Raw genomic sequence first — 13,798 nt, 5'->3', positions numbered from 1 at the left:
AAACATTAGACAAACTCAGACTGAGAGATGTTCTACAATATATCTTGCTCATACTTTTCGAAAATGTAAAGGTTTAATAAAAGACAAAGAAAAAGTTTCAGACAAGGGAACATTAAAGAAGCATGAGAATCAAATGCAATATGTGATTCTGGTTTGACTGCTGGGCCACACTTTTTTTTTCATAAAGGACATTAACCGGACAATTGGAGAAACATAAATTAGGTTAGCAGATTAGATAACAGTATTGTATCAATGTTAATTTCCTGCATTTGATAATTGTACTGTGATTGTATAAGTGAATAATCTTGTTTTTAGGAAATTTACACTAAAATATTTAGGGATAAAAGAGTACCATGTCTGCAATTATCATAAAAGGTTCTGGGAAAAGATTATTCATTTAGAGAAATCTACTGTAGCAAAATGTTAACATTTGGGGAATGTGAGGGAAGGGCATAGGGGAATTGTTTGTACTATATACAGTTATTTGGTATATTTTCTGTGTGTACAATAATTTAAAAAATATTTTAAAAATGTAGGTAAAATAACATTGGTAGAAATACATAAAAGTTAGCAATAAGCCACTAAACTATATTATACATAACTAAATATGAATATACAAAATTCACAAGCCTCTCAAACATTTACCTACAGTTTCTAAAGCGGACTTGGACATTGTACTTATGCATAAGTTTTGTTTTGTTTTGTTTAGTTTTGTTTTTGAGACAGAGTCTCGCTCTGTTGCCCGGCTAGAGTGAGTGCCGTGGCGTCAGCCTAGCTCACAGCAACCTCAAACTCCTGGGCTCAAGCAATCCTACTGCCTCAGCCTCCCGAGTAGCTGGGACTACAGGCGTGCGCCACCATGCCCGGCTAATTTTTTCTATATATATTTTTAGTTGGCCAGATAATTTCTTTCTATTTTTGTAGAGACGGGGTCTCGCTCTTGCTCAGGCTGGTCTCGAACTCCTGACCTTGAGTTATCCTCCCGCCTCGGCCTCCCAGAGTGCTAGGATTACAGGCGTGAGCCACCGCGCCCGGCCTATGCATAAGTTTTAAAATTCTTACTTAGTAAAATGAACTCTTATGTTCCAGGCACTGTGTTGAGCCTTTGAACCCTATAGTCCCAACAAGCAACCCAATGAGGTAGGTATTATTATTATAATTATACCACTTTACATGAGAATACGCAATGTTTAGAGAAGTCCGCAAGGATATGTATTAATAGCTACTAAGTAGCAGAGCTAGGACTCAAACCCCAGCCTGTCAGCCTCCAAATCTCAGGCTCCTACTCAGGTACACAGTCAACTAGTGCACCACTCTTTCTCCAGGACTTCTCAAATTTTCCATTAACTTGTCCTAGAAATCATTTCTCCTTTAACCTTAAATTCTGCATTCTCCAAGTCTCTCTCTTTTTCTCTCACACACACATACACACACAACACACACAACCTTACTTCCCTTCCCAGTTCTATCTTCTGAAATAAAAAGGACTTTTATTAACTTTATTTTTTGTTTGTTTTGTTTTTTAATCTCCACAGGTATATCAAGTTCCTGTGGGAGGAGAGATACATTGATACTTTGTTTTAGGTGACCTAAGGAAAATGAATCACAGCAAAACTGAACAAGGGACAGTGATAGCAGACATAAGGGAACTGCTCTGTTGGACCTAAGCCCTTCATATCTGTTGTTTTCAACCTGGAATTTCTCCAAAGAAGCTCCTAGGTGCCTAACACTTCTTCATTCATAAATTTAAGATCAAGTTACATTTGAAACATTAGCAAGTTGGATGTTAAGGTACTCCACTAAGATTTTTTTTTCCCCACTTTTTTCCTGTTGTGTAATGTTACTGATTCCACACAAGGCAATCTGATTAGATACTATTCATTTTTTCTAGAATTATTGATATTTCTTTACTCCAGAGGGGCAGTAATTATGTAAAAATTTCAGCACAATTTCTCTTATGTCCAGAAGTAGTATACTCATTGCCAAGCCCCATTGATCTTGTATGCACTCATCCCTTCTAAGTAGTCAGACTGATGCTGTTTGCTAAATCCATGTGGCCTTTGAGATTCCTGCGTAAATGACCTAGTCTGTTCTGTGTTACTTCCAAGTGTAAACACAAAATTTAAAACTCTTTTTTTCTTCTCATTAAACAACAAAAGTTGGTATGGGTGGAGGAATTGGAGAAGAAATTAACATTAAAATCAAATCCAAAAAAACCTTTAAGGCACTGTTTTTTGTAATTGCTATTTATATCTAACAACCCTTATTTGCTTGTCAACTCTACAAAGAGAACTAAAGAAGTAAATGCTAATTGAATTCACTAGTCAGTGTTCAGCTTATAATGAAAATAGCTGGTTTGGTAGGTATAATCTACTTAGACAATAAAATTCTTCTCCAAATGATGTCCTTTATAGAAACAATTATTTACAATGAAATATATTGCTTCATGACTTAAGGTTTTATTTTATGACTTTTCTATAAAACATATAAAGCCTAGTATTCGTATTTTATGGCTCTTCAAGACGCAGTGATCACTGGCTGACTTTTTAAAGACATTTCTAAAGAAGAAAAAATACAAACACCAAAAATAAACTTAATATTTAATTGTAGATTTTGAAAGAGATGGAAATTTTAAAAATAAAGCCTAACTATGATAGTAGAAACATATTTCATCTAAACCTGTATACACTTTACCAGTTTATTACTTGAAACTATAAAATTTTTGCTTAAAATTTAATTGCTCCCTAAAGTTCATTAAAAAAATACCCTTCATATTTTTTTTAACATTTCACTAAATTAATATTAAATAAATAGAATAAAATACAAATCTATTTATAAACAGTTTGGCACAGATGTCAATAATAAATACATAATCACCAAAGCCCAGGAAAACAATACTGACATCCTACAGAAATAAAACAAGTTTAAATAATTTTCCACATAATAAGGACAAAGTACACATTTGTCACGAAGTTTAGTATACAGTATTTTCATTTTAGTAAAAACCAGAATGGATTTAGTTGTGATGTGGCTAGATACTGAATATATTTATAAATAACTACCATGGTCAGTTTTGTTTTAGAAAGTAAAAAGCCAAATGGCATCATATTTAAATTCACCAGGAAATTCTCTTAATGGAGTTAGCTTTAAACACATGGAGACATCCTTCTATGATAAAAGAGAGAAAAAGTACTACAAAAGATTGCCACATTTGTATCCAGCCCACATCTACTTTTAAGTAACATTACTGAAGCACTTCCTTTAAGAATAAGATGTCAGATAACAATTTATGCTTTTATTAACGGAAATCTCCACTTACCGTAGCTTCATTGCAAACCGTGCATTTAACCACATGCTGGTGAAGCTTGCCGTCCAAATTGATTAGGGACTGGCACACACGGCAGTTTATTACTGGAATACCACTGGCATCTGGACTGGCAATGGCTGTATATGGAGGTGGGAGTTCCGCTGAAAAGGAATTAGTCACTGAATCAGAGTCTCACAGAAATTATTATGGCTGGCTTGAGCATATAAACAGTAGAAGTAAAGTAGAAAATAAAGTTAAAAACTAAAATTTTCCCACATTCTTTTATTTATGTTTTTAAAGCTCACCAATTTATCTTAGTTTTAGAGCATGAACATGCATATAAACATGCACAAGATTATCTTGTCAAGCAGAATAATTCTCAACTCTGATAAAATACAAATCATGTTTGCCTAGTCTACCCCCATAACCTCGTTTCCTTTTATTAATCTATACGCAAAATATCCACTCCATTCCTATGTGTAAATTCATAAAGCCTGTCATAGGAGATTGGTGATTTATGCCTAAAGTAAAAATCTAACACTAGTGATCTGACTACCAAGAAACAGAAATGATATATGAAAGCAAAGTTTTAAAATTGCTTGTACATACACATAAATTGTGTAGCTGTCATGCTCTCTATACTAGAACCAGTACAATGACTGCTGGCTATAGTAAGAATAAAACAAGGTTTTAGAGGCAGTCAAAAAGAGACAAAAATGAAGGAAAAACTAAACTTATCATACTACTTTTATGTATGTTTCATACTACTTTTGTGTATGTTTAAAAATTCCCATAATACAAAGAAAGACACACAAACACACAGTTTTCTGGTTTTTTTTTTTTGTGAGTCAACTTAAGTTGACTCAGTAAAGGGTGAAGGCCCAGTTTCAGCATTAAGTGTTCATCTATTAATACCAGAGTGTATATTTATTACAGAAATATGAGGAAAAAAACTTTTGATATACTAATCTGGAATGGGATTTCTAAAGTGGACTGCCTAACCCCTCCCTGTAGCTTAATCAACTATGGGCATAGAAGGCCCTTTCAAGGTAAGGTGTTGTCTTAGGGCATTTAGAAAAAGCCATACTCTAACACATGACTGAAGCACCACGAGAGAGAACTGACACTTCAAGGGGCTTCTGTAACACTATAGAATACAATCACAATAGCTAATCATAAAAAGAGCTATTTTCAAAATAGAGGTTTCCTATCCACTGCATTAGATTCTGAACTCTGTGATATTTCAAAAACAGAGCGTAACACATTACATTATGTTTAAAATCCACATATTACCACCTGGCATCCTTGGGTTCATCATAGAGAGTTTTTTCAGATTGCTAAGGATTAACAACAAGTGGTATTCATTCAAACGATTCATAAGCCAAATTTCTGCAGCAGCCAAGGCTCTGAAAGGGGCCAGTTTGAAATGACAATATGCTCTCATTTCTGGGAGGCTTATACCACAACACTGCCAAACATTGAACTTCAAAAGAAGCTATACGTGTCTTAAATTTTAAAAATAGCTTTAAATCCTTGAAAGAATTTGAGCTTGATCCAGAGTGACCTGTAATGTAATAATCAAGAAGATTAAAACAGGTTAAAGGGACAATAAGTCAACAATACACTTAAGGCCTGGCAATTTGCAGGTTGCTTTACCAAATCTCAATACAGAGGGCATTGTTCCCAGGGAAAAGAATATGTACTTCACTAGAAATTCAAGACACACGGCCTGCTGTATAATAATGAATATTGTTTTAATAATTATTTGCAGTAGCATTATTAATAAAAGTCAGTTTCCTCTCTTGCCTTGTCCCTGAGTTGTGAAGTAACAAGACATAGTTCTCCCATAATCCCAGGTTTCTATCTCACACAGAATGGTAGAAAAAAAAAATTAAAGATAATCAAGACACTTTTATAAAAAAAACAAGTGTATTGGAGGTAAGAAGAGGAGCCAAAACATTGCAACTACACAAAAGGACACCGAAGCCCATTCATTCCATCAAGCAAAAGATTGCTCCAAAGGATTCTCCTAAGAAAAATTCAGAGTGATCTTCAGAATCACCTGAAGTGCATCAGAGCCAACAAAAACCTGTGAATTGTCCCTCTAAGATTTGCACTACATAAATTTTAATCTGTCAAAAGAGAAAGGCTTCAGTGGCAAAAAAATATGCTTGAATCTACTCTTTGGAGGCTTGGAAAGTGGAAGGAGGACACAACCACCAGTGAGGATTAGAAATCTAAAGTGGGAGGCGCTATAAATCCCATGTGGCCAGGGGCATATCTGGCTTGTTCACTATAGCTTCACCAGCACTTGTCACGGTGCCTGGTCTATGACAGATGCTGACTAAGTATTTATTGGATGGTGGAATGAATCAATGAATGAGAGAATCACTGAAATTTATCAGGCACATCTATCTCTCTCGGAAAAATAATGTAAGGTATATTACCACTACTCTCCTTGCAGAGGAGCTAGGGTCCTGGCAGGGGAGTGCAGCTTGACTGAAAACAAGGCCTTCTTTTATATAAAAGAATACCTTCTCCAAATCAGGCATTGAGAGAGGTGAAATAGTCAGGGGACACTGGCCTGGCCCACCAGATAAATGGAATCATTCCAAGAGATCAATAGAATGACAGATGTTGCAGCCTAATTGCATCACTAATCATTGCTTCCAGGCCTTTGATTTCAATTTTCTGACCATTACTTCAGCCCTAAACTCTTTTAGAGATATTTCTTATACTTTTGGCTTCCCCCTATCAATCACATTTTACCCAAGGAAACCTTCACCTGTAGCTCTATCTCCTCTTGTAAGGGACTTGTAATTCGAGAAATTCCAGTTAGTGAACCTACAGTAATTAGCTACTTTGATTTATTCATTTTGTCTTTTCACTTTAAAACAATAGATCACCACTATTATACCTATTTTAAATTTAAAAATCCACTGTAATCTCAGAACCCAAGTTCATTAGATATTGAAAGTCACAAAAATTCTTCATTTTGGAAGAGTTTTACTTGTTATTTAACACATTGACTGCCACACTAGAAAAAAAAAAATGTTTTCCTTGGGGCCACGGTGTTTTATTAAGAGAATAGAATAAAAACTTTGAAAACAAAATGATCCTTTCTAATTTAATGAAAAATGAAATTTATTGACTTCTATTCATTTAGTCCACATTTTCAGAATTAATTTTTCAATATTAATTGTAACAATAACAACATCAACAAGTAAGAGTTTCATGAACTAACTGCAGGGTTTTGCCCAGGCTTTGCTTCATGAGGCCCCGGGCTCAAAACTAGCCTGAGTTAAATACAACTCACCTAGCAGTTAATGTGTTAAACAATGGTCATTTTCTCTATGAGGTTTGCCCTTAAGCTTTTTTCCTCCATGTGAGCAGTATTTGTCAGGCCAGTAGTCCTTAATCCTAAAACAAAACTCCCTCAAAGCTCCAGAATAGCACAGTGTTAGAAATTCGAACAATCTTAGGAATTATATTTTACAAAGGAGCAAACTAAAGCCCAGAGATTGGGACTTTTCAAGGGTTATATAGAACTTTATTAAAGCCAAGAGCTGACTTCTCTCCCAGAGATCTCTCCACAATCATAGCTGTCTCCCTTAATAAATAATGACAATATAGGGAAAAAATATATAAGGACCAATGAAGAGATTTTATAGAAACAAGCAAGAATCTGATTGATAATGAAGATTTCTGGAGAATCAGATCTGGGTTAAAGGGGATAGGAGGAGGAGGAGAAGGATTGAGTCAGGGAGAAAAAAATGAACAGAGTATAAAAAAGGAACCATTTCATGATAATAAAAATTTCATAGAAAATCTGTGACTCATCAAAAGGACAGACTGAAAGCATGTGGATCACAAGGCATACATAATGGTCTTTCTAAAACACTCAGAAGGAACCATTATTATTCTGTAAACCCACAAGTGATCATGTTACATTTTCCCATCACAAGCATCGACTTAATTTCTCTATTTTATGCCAAACAGCCCTCCAGTCTTGCTAATTCATCCTGGTGTATTAATCCATACTTCATTTTTGTCCAGATACGTCCTCCAGCATTTTAAAGATTGAAATTGTTTTCCTGGATTGCTCTGACCTTTATGGTAATACTTGCCAGTTTAATTCACTTATTGCACTAGCACATTCTTTATACTTGGCTCTTCGGGCCCTTGACAAAGATGTTGTATCAAAATTGAAAAATGATATCAGATTAAAATGAGAAATACTGTAAGATATTATGAGGAGCAAGAAAAGTATAAAGGAGCAGCCTCAGAAGAAAGCCTGGCTTTTTTCTCCTCCAATTCTCATTGCAGGGATTCATTTTCCCTTAGGATCTTTGCAGAGTGTGAGTAGGGACTGACAAAGCTTGGCCACTATGGGATAGCTGCTTTTACTGTCAAACTTCTCCAGTTCAATTCAACAAAAAGAAAGAGAAGATCACTTTCTGTTCCTCTCCTTCTCTGAAACCAAAGAAATAAAGCTATTCTAGGAGAGCTTGGGTTCTCCCAGAGCCATGATACTCTCGGAAGGATTCACCTGGCTAAAGTCAGTTTAGAAGGTAAATGTGCTGGTTATCAGGTTACTGACCTCAGCTCCAATTCACCCTTCTCTACTCTCTTTTGTGATGTTGGAGCTGGAACTTTGCAAAACCATATTTTGGTTTTGTGAGCTGGTTCCAGGTTATGCTCTGTTAACAGGAGGTGATCGAGGAGCCTCTGCAAGGCTGGAGGAGGAAGGGACTAGTTCCTTTTATTTGTTACCTGTCTGCTCCCAACCTGCTTGCTGTTTCTCTGAATGTCATCCCAGGAGTACTGCTTCACCCTGGAGGCAGCAGTTCTTCCCCACAGGAACACGGAAGCCAGTTGGCAGTTTTCAACATTTGCCAGAACCAGCTTCACTGTTCCCCTGCTCAGAGAAGGCCCCAGCACCAGCTAGCCCGTGCCCTTTCCCCAGGTGTACAAGGTCTTTCCCCAGAGTTCAGAGACACCAGCACCAGCTGGCCAGTGCCTCTTCTTCAGAAGTCATGTTTCAATTCTGCAGGACGCCTCCTCGACATTACCAAGTTTTAATAGTTCCAATCTCTTCTTCACTTTGTCCTCTCAGCCCTAGTGGTGGTAGCTGCTTCCTGCTACTTCCTTGATACCTTAGAGTAATATGTTTACCTCTCAGGTACCTAGTTAATAACTTTATACCTGGTTAACAATTCTTTGTATTAAATTCTATTGTGTGGTTTCTGTCTTCTAACCAGTCCTGACTGATATAGAAACTCATATTATAAGTGATCCCAGGAAACAAACCCTCAAAGATGGAATTGAAGGAGTGGTTTGGTTAACTAGGGCCTGATTGCCATGTTGAGATCCTTACCAAAAGGAAACGGCATGGTAGTAATCCACAGCATATGGTGCCATCCTGATAAATCAGATTATCCACTACAGTTGGTAGTGATGTTTGTGGCTCTGTCACGTGATAATCATGTGATTATTATGACAGTAATAATTACCATATGGACTGAGAGGTGGATGGATTCCTATAAATGCACTGGACCCTTACAGACAGAAAATGAGAAGTTCAGGTCTTTAAACTCTCAGCTCAAGTCATGGTTAGAGAACAAGGGAACTTCTATTACAGTCTTAAAAGTATCACATTTCTAATTAGCAAAGGGAATATACTGCTGGAAATCAAACACAAAACTTAATTGTGCAGATTGCAAAATTATAACATCAGATAAATCCATAGCCTTAGAAGCCTCTCATTGAAAGTTAGAACATTGATTGCAAAGGAGTGGAACTTTGAAACTTGGAATGGGGACATATGGTTTCACTCAAACAGAGCTCAGAATCTTAAATTCCTAAGTCACTCTAAGTCTCCCTTGCAAATGGAAAATATCTTTCCCTCTTGTGTCTAAGGAGACAAGTCTTCCCTTACTGGAATACTCTTTCATGACTTTACCTGAGGCAGCTGCCTGACCTGAGGATGGCCAGTCTTCTTAAAATCCACCCTCAAAACCCTTTGTTGCCTCAAGACTCAAAACTAGAGTCAAACCTCAACACATTCCAGAAGGGCAAGTACGAAGTCTAACTCAGTAAGATGCAGCTTATACATCAAGAGAATTGCAAGGTTTTGATAGCGTATATTGTCAGAAACCTGTAGAATATTTGTGGGAGTGTTAAACCAAAGAGGATGGAACATAATACTGAAATGAGCCAGACTGTCTGGATTTGATGCTTGTTTTAAAGCTAGAAGTAGCTCTAAGAGTTTACTTGTTGGTTGATGACACTTGGTAATGACGTTGAGATGCCAGAACATCCCTAGCACGGTACAGAAAAAGCAATCAAAGGCTTAGGGAGTTAGGAATGTTGGAGTGGATTTATCATAAGAAACCTGCATACTCACACCTCACTACATCCCCTGAGAGGGCCCAAAGCATACTTCCTTCATGAAGCCATCAGTAAATGCATTATTTAGGGGAACACATGCATCCTGCTGTGGTTGCCCTCCAATGCAGACCAGGCGTCACAAAATGAGATGACCCTACTGAGATGTGCAGCCTGATTTCAATGGGGGTGATGGATCCCAGAGTAACAGGACAAAGAGCAGCAATTAAACACCAAAGACAAGGTGAGTGCATTTATTATAAAGGGAAGTAGTGGATATTAGAATACTTTGATACACAGGGACTATTAGCAGTGGCTAATTGAAATTAGCCTAGGATTGAAATGGATGGGTAATCTGCAAAAATGTTACTTGGTTGTATATATGTTAGAAAAAACTCTAGGTGTTTTAACCAGCAACCAAACTTGAGTAGCCACAATAGAGAGTCATAATCTTTCTACCAGTCTCCAACAAAAGCAGGTTCAAGACCCAGAGCATCTTTATTGAAGGGGTGGCTGGTGCCCTTGAGGAAGGATCCAGCAGCACTGCCACAATATGCACCATAAATCTCCCTTCAAACCTTCAGCACAGAGACCTGAGGCTATTTACTAGACTATTTAAGCGAGAAAAGAAAATAACCCAGATCGTTCAGCGATTACCAGAAACTGGTCTTTAAACAGTGCTGATTCCAGAGGGGCACAAAGTGGCCATCAGGTGACAGATGGAATCTTAACCCTGGTTCACCTCATAGTCATCCCAGTATGTCTGGGGACCCACCCTGAATTATATTTTCTCAGTTCCTGAAAACATAACTGGAACAAACATTCTTGGCAACCAGAAACATTGCCAACTTTGTTCTCTGGTCCATAGGTTAATGTAGAAAGAGCCAAGTGGAAGCCTCTGGAATTTATTCCAAAAGCAACACCACATCCATAGGGGAACTGCAGAGGTAAGTGCCACTGTGAAAGGCCTGAGAGATGCAGGGGTGGTGATACCTATCACATCTTCATCCAACTTGCTTGTTATTATTCCAAATTTGACTGCTGCTCCAGGGCAATCCTACTTCCTTAACTGAAGAGGTATGGTAAGGTCCCTCTGTGAGCTCTGATGACAGAGAAAGTCAAGAGGCCTTGAGCTATAGTCAGGTGAAAAGCAGCAGCCAGCCAGCCAGTTGATAGTGGATGCCTGGGAGGTAAATAACATTCAGTCAGTCCCAAGTTCTCAAGTATCTACTCTGTACCAGGCACTGTGCTAGATGCATATCAGGGATATCAAGCAAGGAGAATGAGGTATGCTCTTGGGGCCCAATGAGGATCCATCACTCAAAGGGCTCACATTCTAAAAATGCAGAAAGGCTGTACAACTACAATTACAATTTGGTGTGTTAAGTGCCCTGATAAGGACATGCACACAGTAGACTATGGGAGCATGCACGAGGACATCTAGAGCTGACTAAGGCAAGGTGTGTGCAGAGTTGGGGGGAGGGGAGGAAAGAAGAAGGGTGGTGGTACAGTCATCCTGGTACAATTTAGCATTTCTTCAAGTGCTACAACCTTCTATTTTTAAAAAAATGTTTTCTAAAGAGACAGGGGTCTCACTATGTTGCCCAGGCTGGAGGGCAGTGGCTATTCACAGGCACAATCCCACTACCGATCAGCAGGGGAGTTTTGACCCGCTCCACTTCCAACCTGGACCAGTTCACCTCTCTTTAGGCAACCTGATGGTCCCCGATCCTAAGAGGTTATCATATTGATGCCAAACTTAGTGCAGACACCCAATCGGCATAGCGCACTACAGTCCAGAACTCCTGGGCTCAAGCAATCCTCCCACCTCAGCCTCCCGAGTAGCTGGGACTACAGGCATGCCACTGTGCCCTGTCTTCCTGTATATTTTTACCACCAACATCTTCCTCCAAACAGCAGCTCTAGAAAAACAGCCATATCTTATTAACTGTAGTTGTAACATAAGCTTGGGACCAAAATCAATCTACATCCTAGCACTCCAGTACTGCTTATTACTGGTATTCTTATACAGCAGGTGATAATGAATACTGAACCCCATTATGGCTTATTCATTTATTATCCCTCCTTACCTTAGTGGGCGCAAGCATTCGGGTTGTGTCAAAAAACTGCCATATAACTGGCAACATTGATAAGAAATGCCCAATGACCTGCCAATGACCCATTCCTGAATGACAACAGCTTCTGCTCTGACTTCTATAGGTCTAATAAGTCTATCTCCACCTTATCCTGATAATACATTTCACCTGCGGCAGTGGTGCTTTCTTCAAGTACAGACAGTTTATATGTTATATATCCTCTCACTTTATCCATTACTTTGCTTATTTATAATTCAAAAAATGCAATTTTTCTGGCATGACTTATGTGAAATCATATTGTGTATTTGCATGGCCCCATTCTTAGTTTGTTGTTTACAATATTGCTTTCAAGAAAGCATGTGTTGCAAGAAAAACAGATACTGATTTTTATTTCAGAAAATAAATTGCTTCTAGTGCAAAAAATGTACAAGCCTAGAAATTAAGAAATTCTTCTTTTGGCATGAGGAGGCAAAGAATCCCTATTCCGTCACTCTTCCTGGACAGCTCACTTCACTATCACAGGCTGTGTGTATTTTCTAAGGGAAAGCAAGGCACGCCTTTGTACATAACTAGGTGTACACATTAAATGATAACTTACAGGTTACAAGTATTTATAAATCACAGTTATAAAATGTACTTACATATACTTGAACCCGAAATTTTTTTTAAGATATTTTAGGTAAAAGAGGATATGAGAGAAAAAGGTAACCTCAGTATATGAGGGAGGGGACACAGTTCAACTGGATTTGTAACATTTTATTTGTTTAAATATATGAAACTCTATGATGCAATGTTAAGGTCCAATAAAATTTGATGGTAAAATATATGAACTATTATATTATAATCTGTATTTTTCTAACCTAAAATATTTCCCCCACTCACTTTTTAAATAACCTAGGGATTAATATATTTTAGATAAAAAGTCAATAGTTTAGTAATTTTGGAATTTTGGACATATTCAACATAAATCTGAGCAAAATCAGATATATACATGGGGGTCTGATGAGCCTTTTAGAATCAATATTTATTTTTGCAAGCATACAATAAATGCTCAAAGATATTTAATGAATAAATCCTTTAAATTCTACTGCATATATATTTTTAGTCCATGGGTTAACTAAATTTCATTTTGAAATATAGAAATTACTATAGAAATACAAAAGTTAAGCACAAGTTCAGCAGAAGATAGCAGTTCCCATTGTAGCCAGCAGGAGTTACAGTCACAGAGTTCCTCCCTTTGTCATGTGGACATTTTTAATGAAGAAAATAGACCTAACCACATGCTCTGCTGGATCACTTCAGTCTTTTGTTCTTACATTACTCCAGCTCCCTGTAAAACCTTCACTCCCTAAGTGACTTCATCACTGCCATCATGCCATCCTTCCTTGTTTTCTTGGTCTATCGTTCATTCATACAACTGGTATTTGTTGAATGCCATTATGTCAAGATCATACGCAAGAGACTGTGGTAAGGCTCAGAGATGAGACAAGAATCCATCTTCCTCCTTGTCTCTCCCTATAGGATCCCATATACAAATAAGTTTTAAGATATATAACGGAAATGTTGTGAGATATTGCTTTGGAAATACGTATATTCCAACAACAGACATTACAAAAGACTGCATGAAAGAAAAAGGCTTTAATGAATGGGTACAAATTGAAAGTTATAGTTTTCAGAATCCCTTTCCTACTCATCTACCTACAGGAAGTAAAAAGTAAATCTCTATCTGGAAAAGACTAGAAATAGCTAATAAATGATACTGGATGAGGCAACGAGTATGGTGTTAGGGAAAAGTGTGTACATAGTGATGTTTTCCATCTTAAAAACAGGACTGTGCCTATTAAGATCTTGACAGACTGGAGTAACAGACCAAATCAAACATGATGAAATGTAAGAGATACAACTGCAAGGACCTGTATAGAGATGTGGGGACAAAGTCTAAAAAATGGCTTTTGTTAACATGTTCAGGATACTAATCGAGGATAAACTGTACAAGTATTAAGAATAT

At 37.5% G+C, this 13,798-nt stretch overlaps 1 protein-coding gene across 1 annotated transcript in view; it reads right to left on the bottom strand.

Annotated features, from left to right (window-relative positions):
• The window catches only part of PIP4P2 (phosphatidylinositol-4,5-bisphosphate 4-phosphatase 2), a 48,868-nt gene that overhangs the window by 25,140 nt on the left and 9,930 nt on the right, over positions 1-13,798 (bottom strand). The window contains exon 2 of the mRNA XM_045560903.1: positions 3,320-3,468. Within this exon, the coding sequence (XP_045416859.1) occupies positions 3,320-3,468 (149 nt within the window). The remainder of the gene's footprint in view (positions 1-3,319; positions 3,469-13,798) is intronic.

The sequence above is a fragment of the Lemur catta genome, chromosome 9 (genome assembly GCF_020740605.2).
Source record: "Lemur catta isolate mLemCat1 chromosome 9, mLemCat1.pri, whole genome shotgun sequence".
Taxonomy (NCBI): domain Eukaryota; kingdom Metazoa; phylum Chordata; class Mammalia; order Primates; family Lemuridae; genus Lemur; species Lemur catta.
Note: the sequence above shows the minus strand (reverse complement) of the source record. Positions and strands in the feature narration are given on the sequence as shown.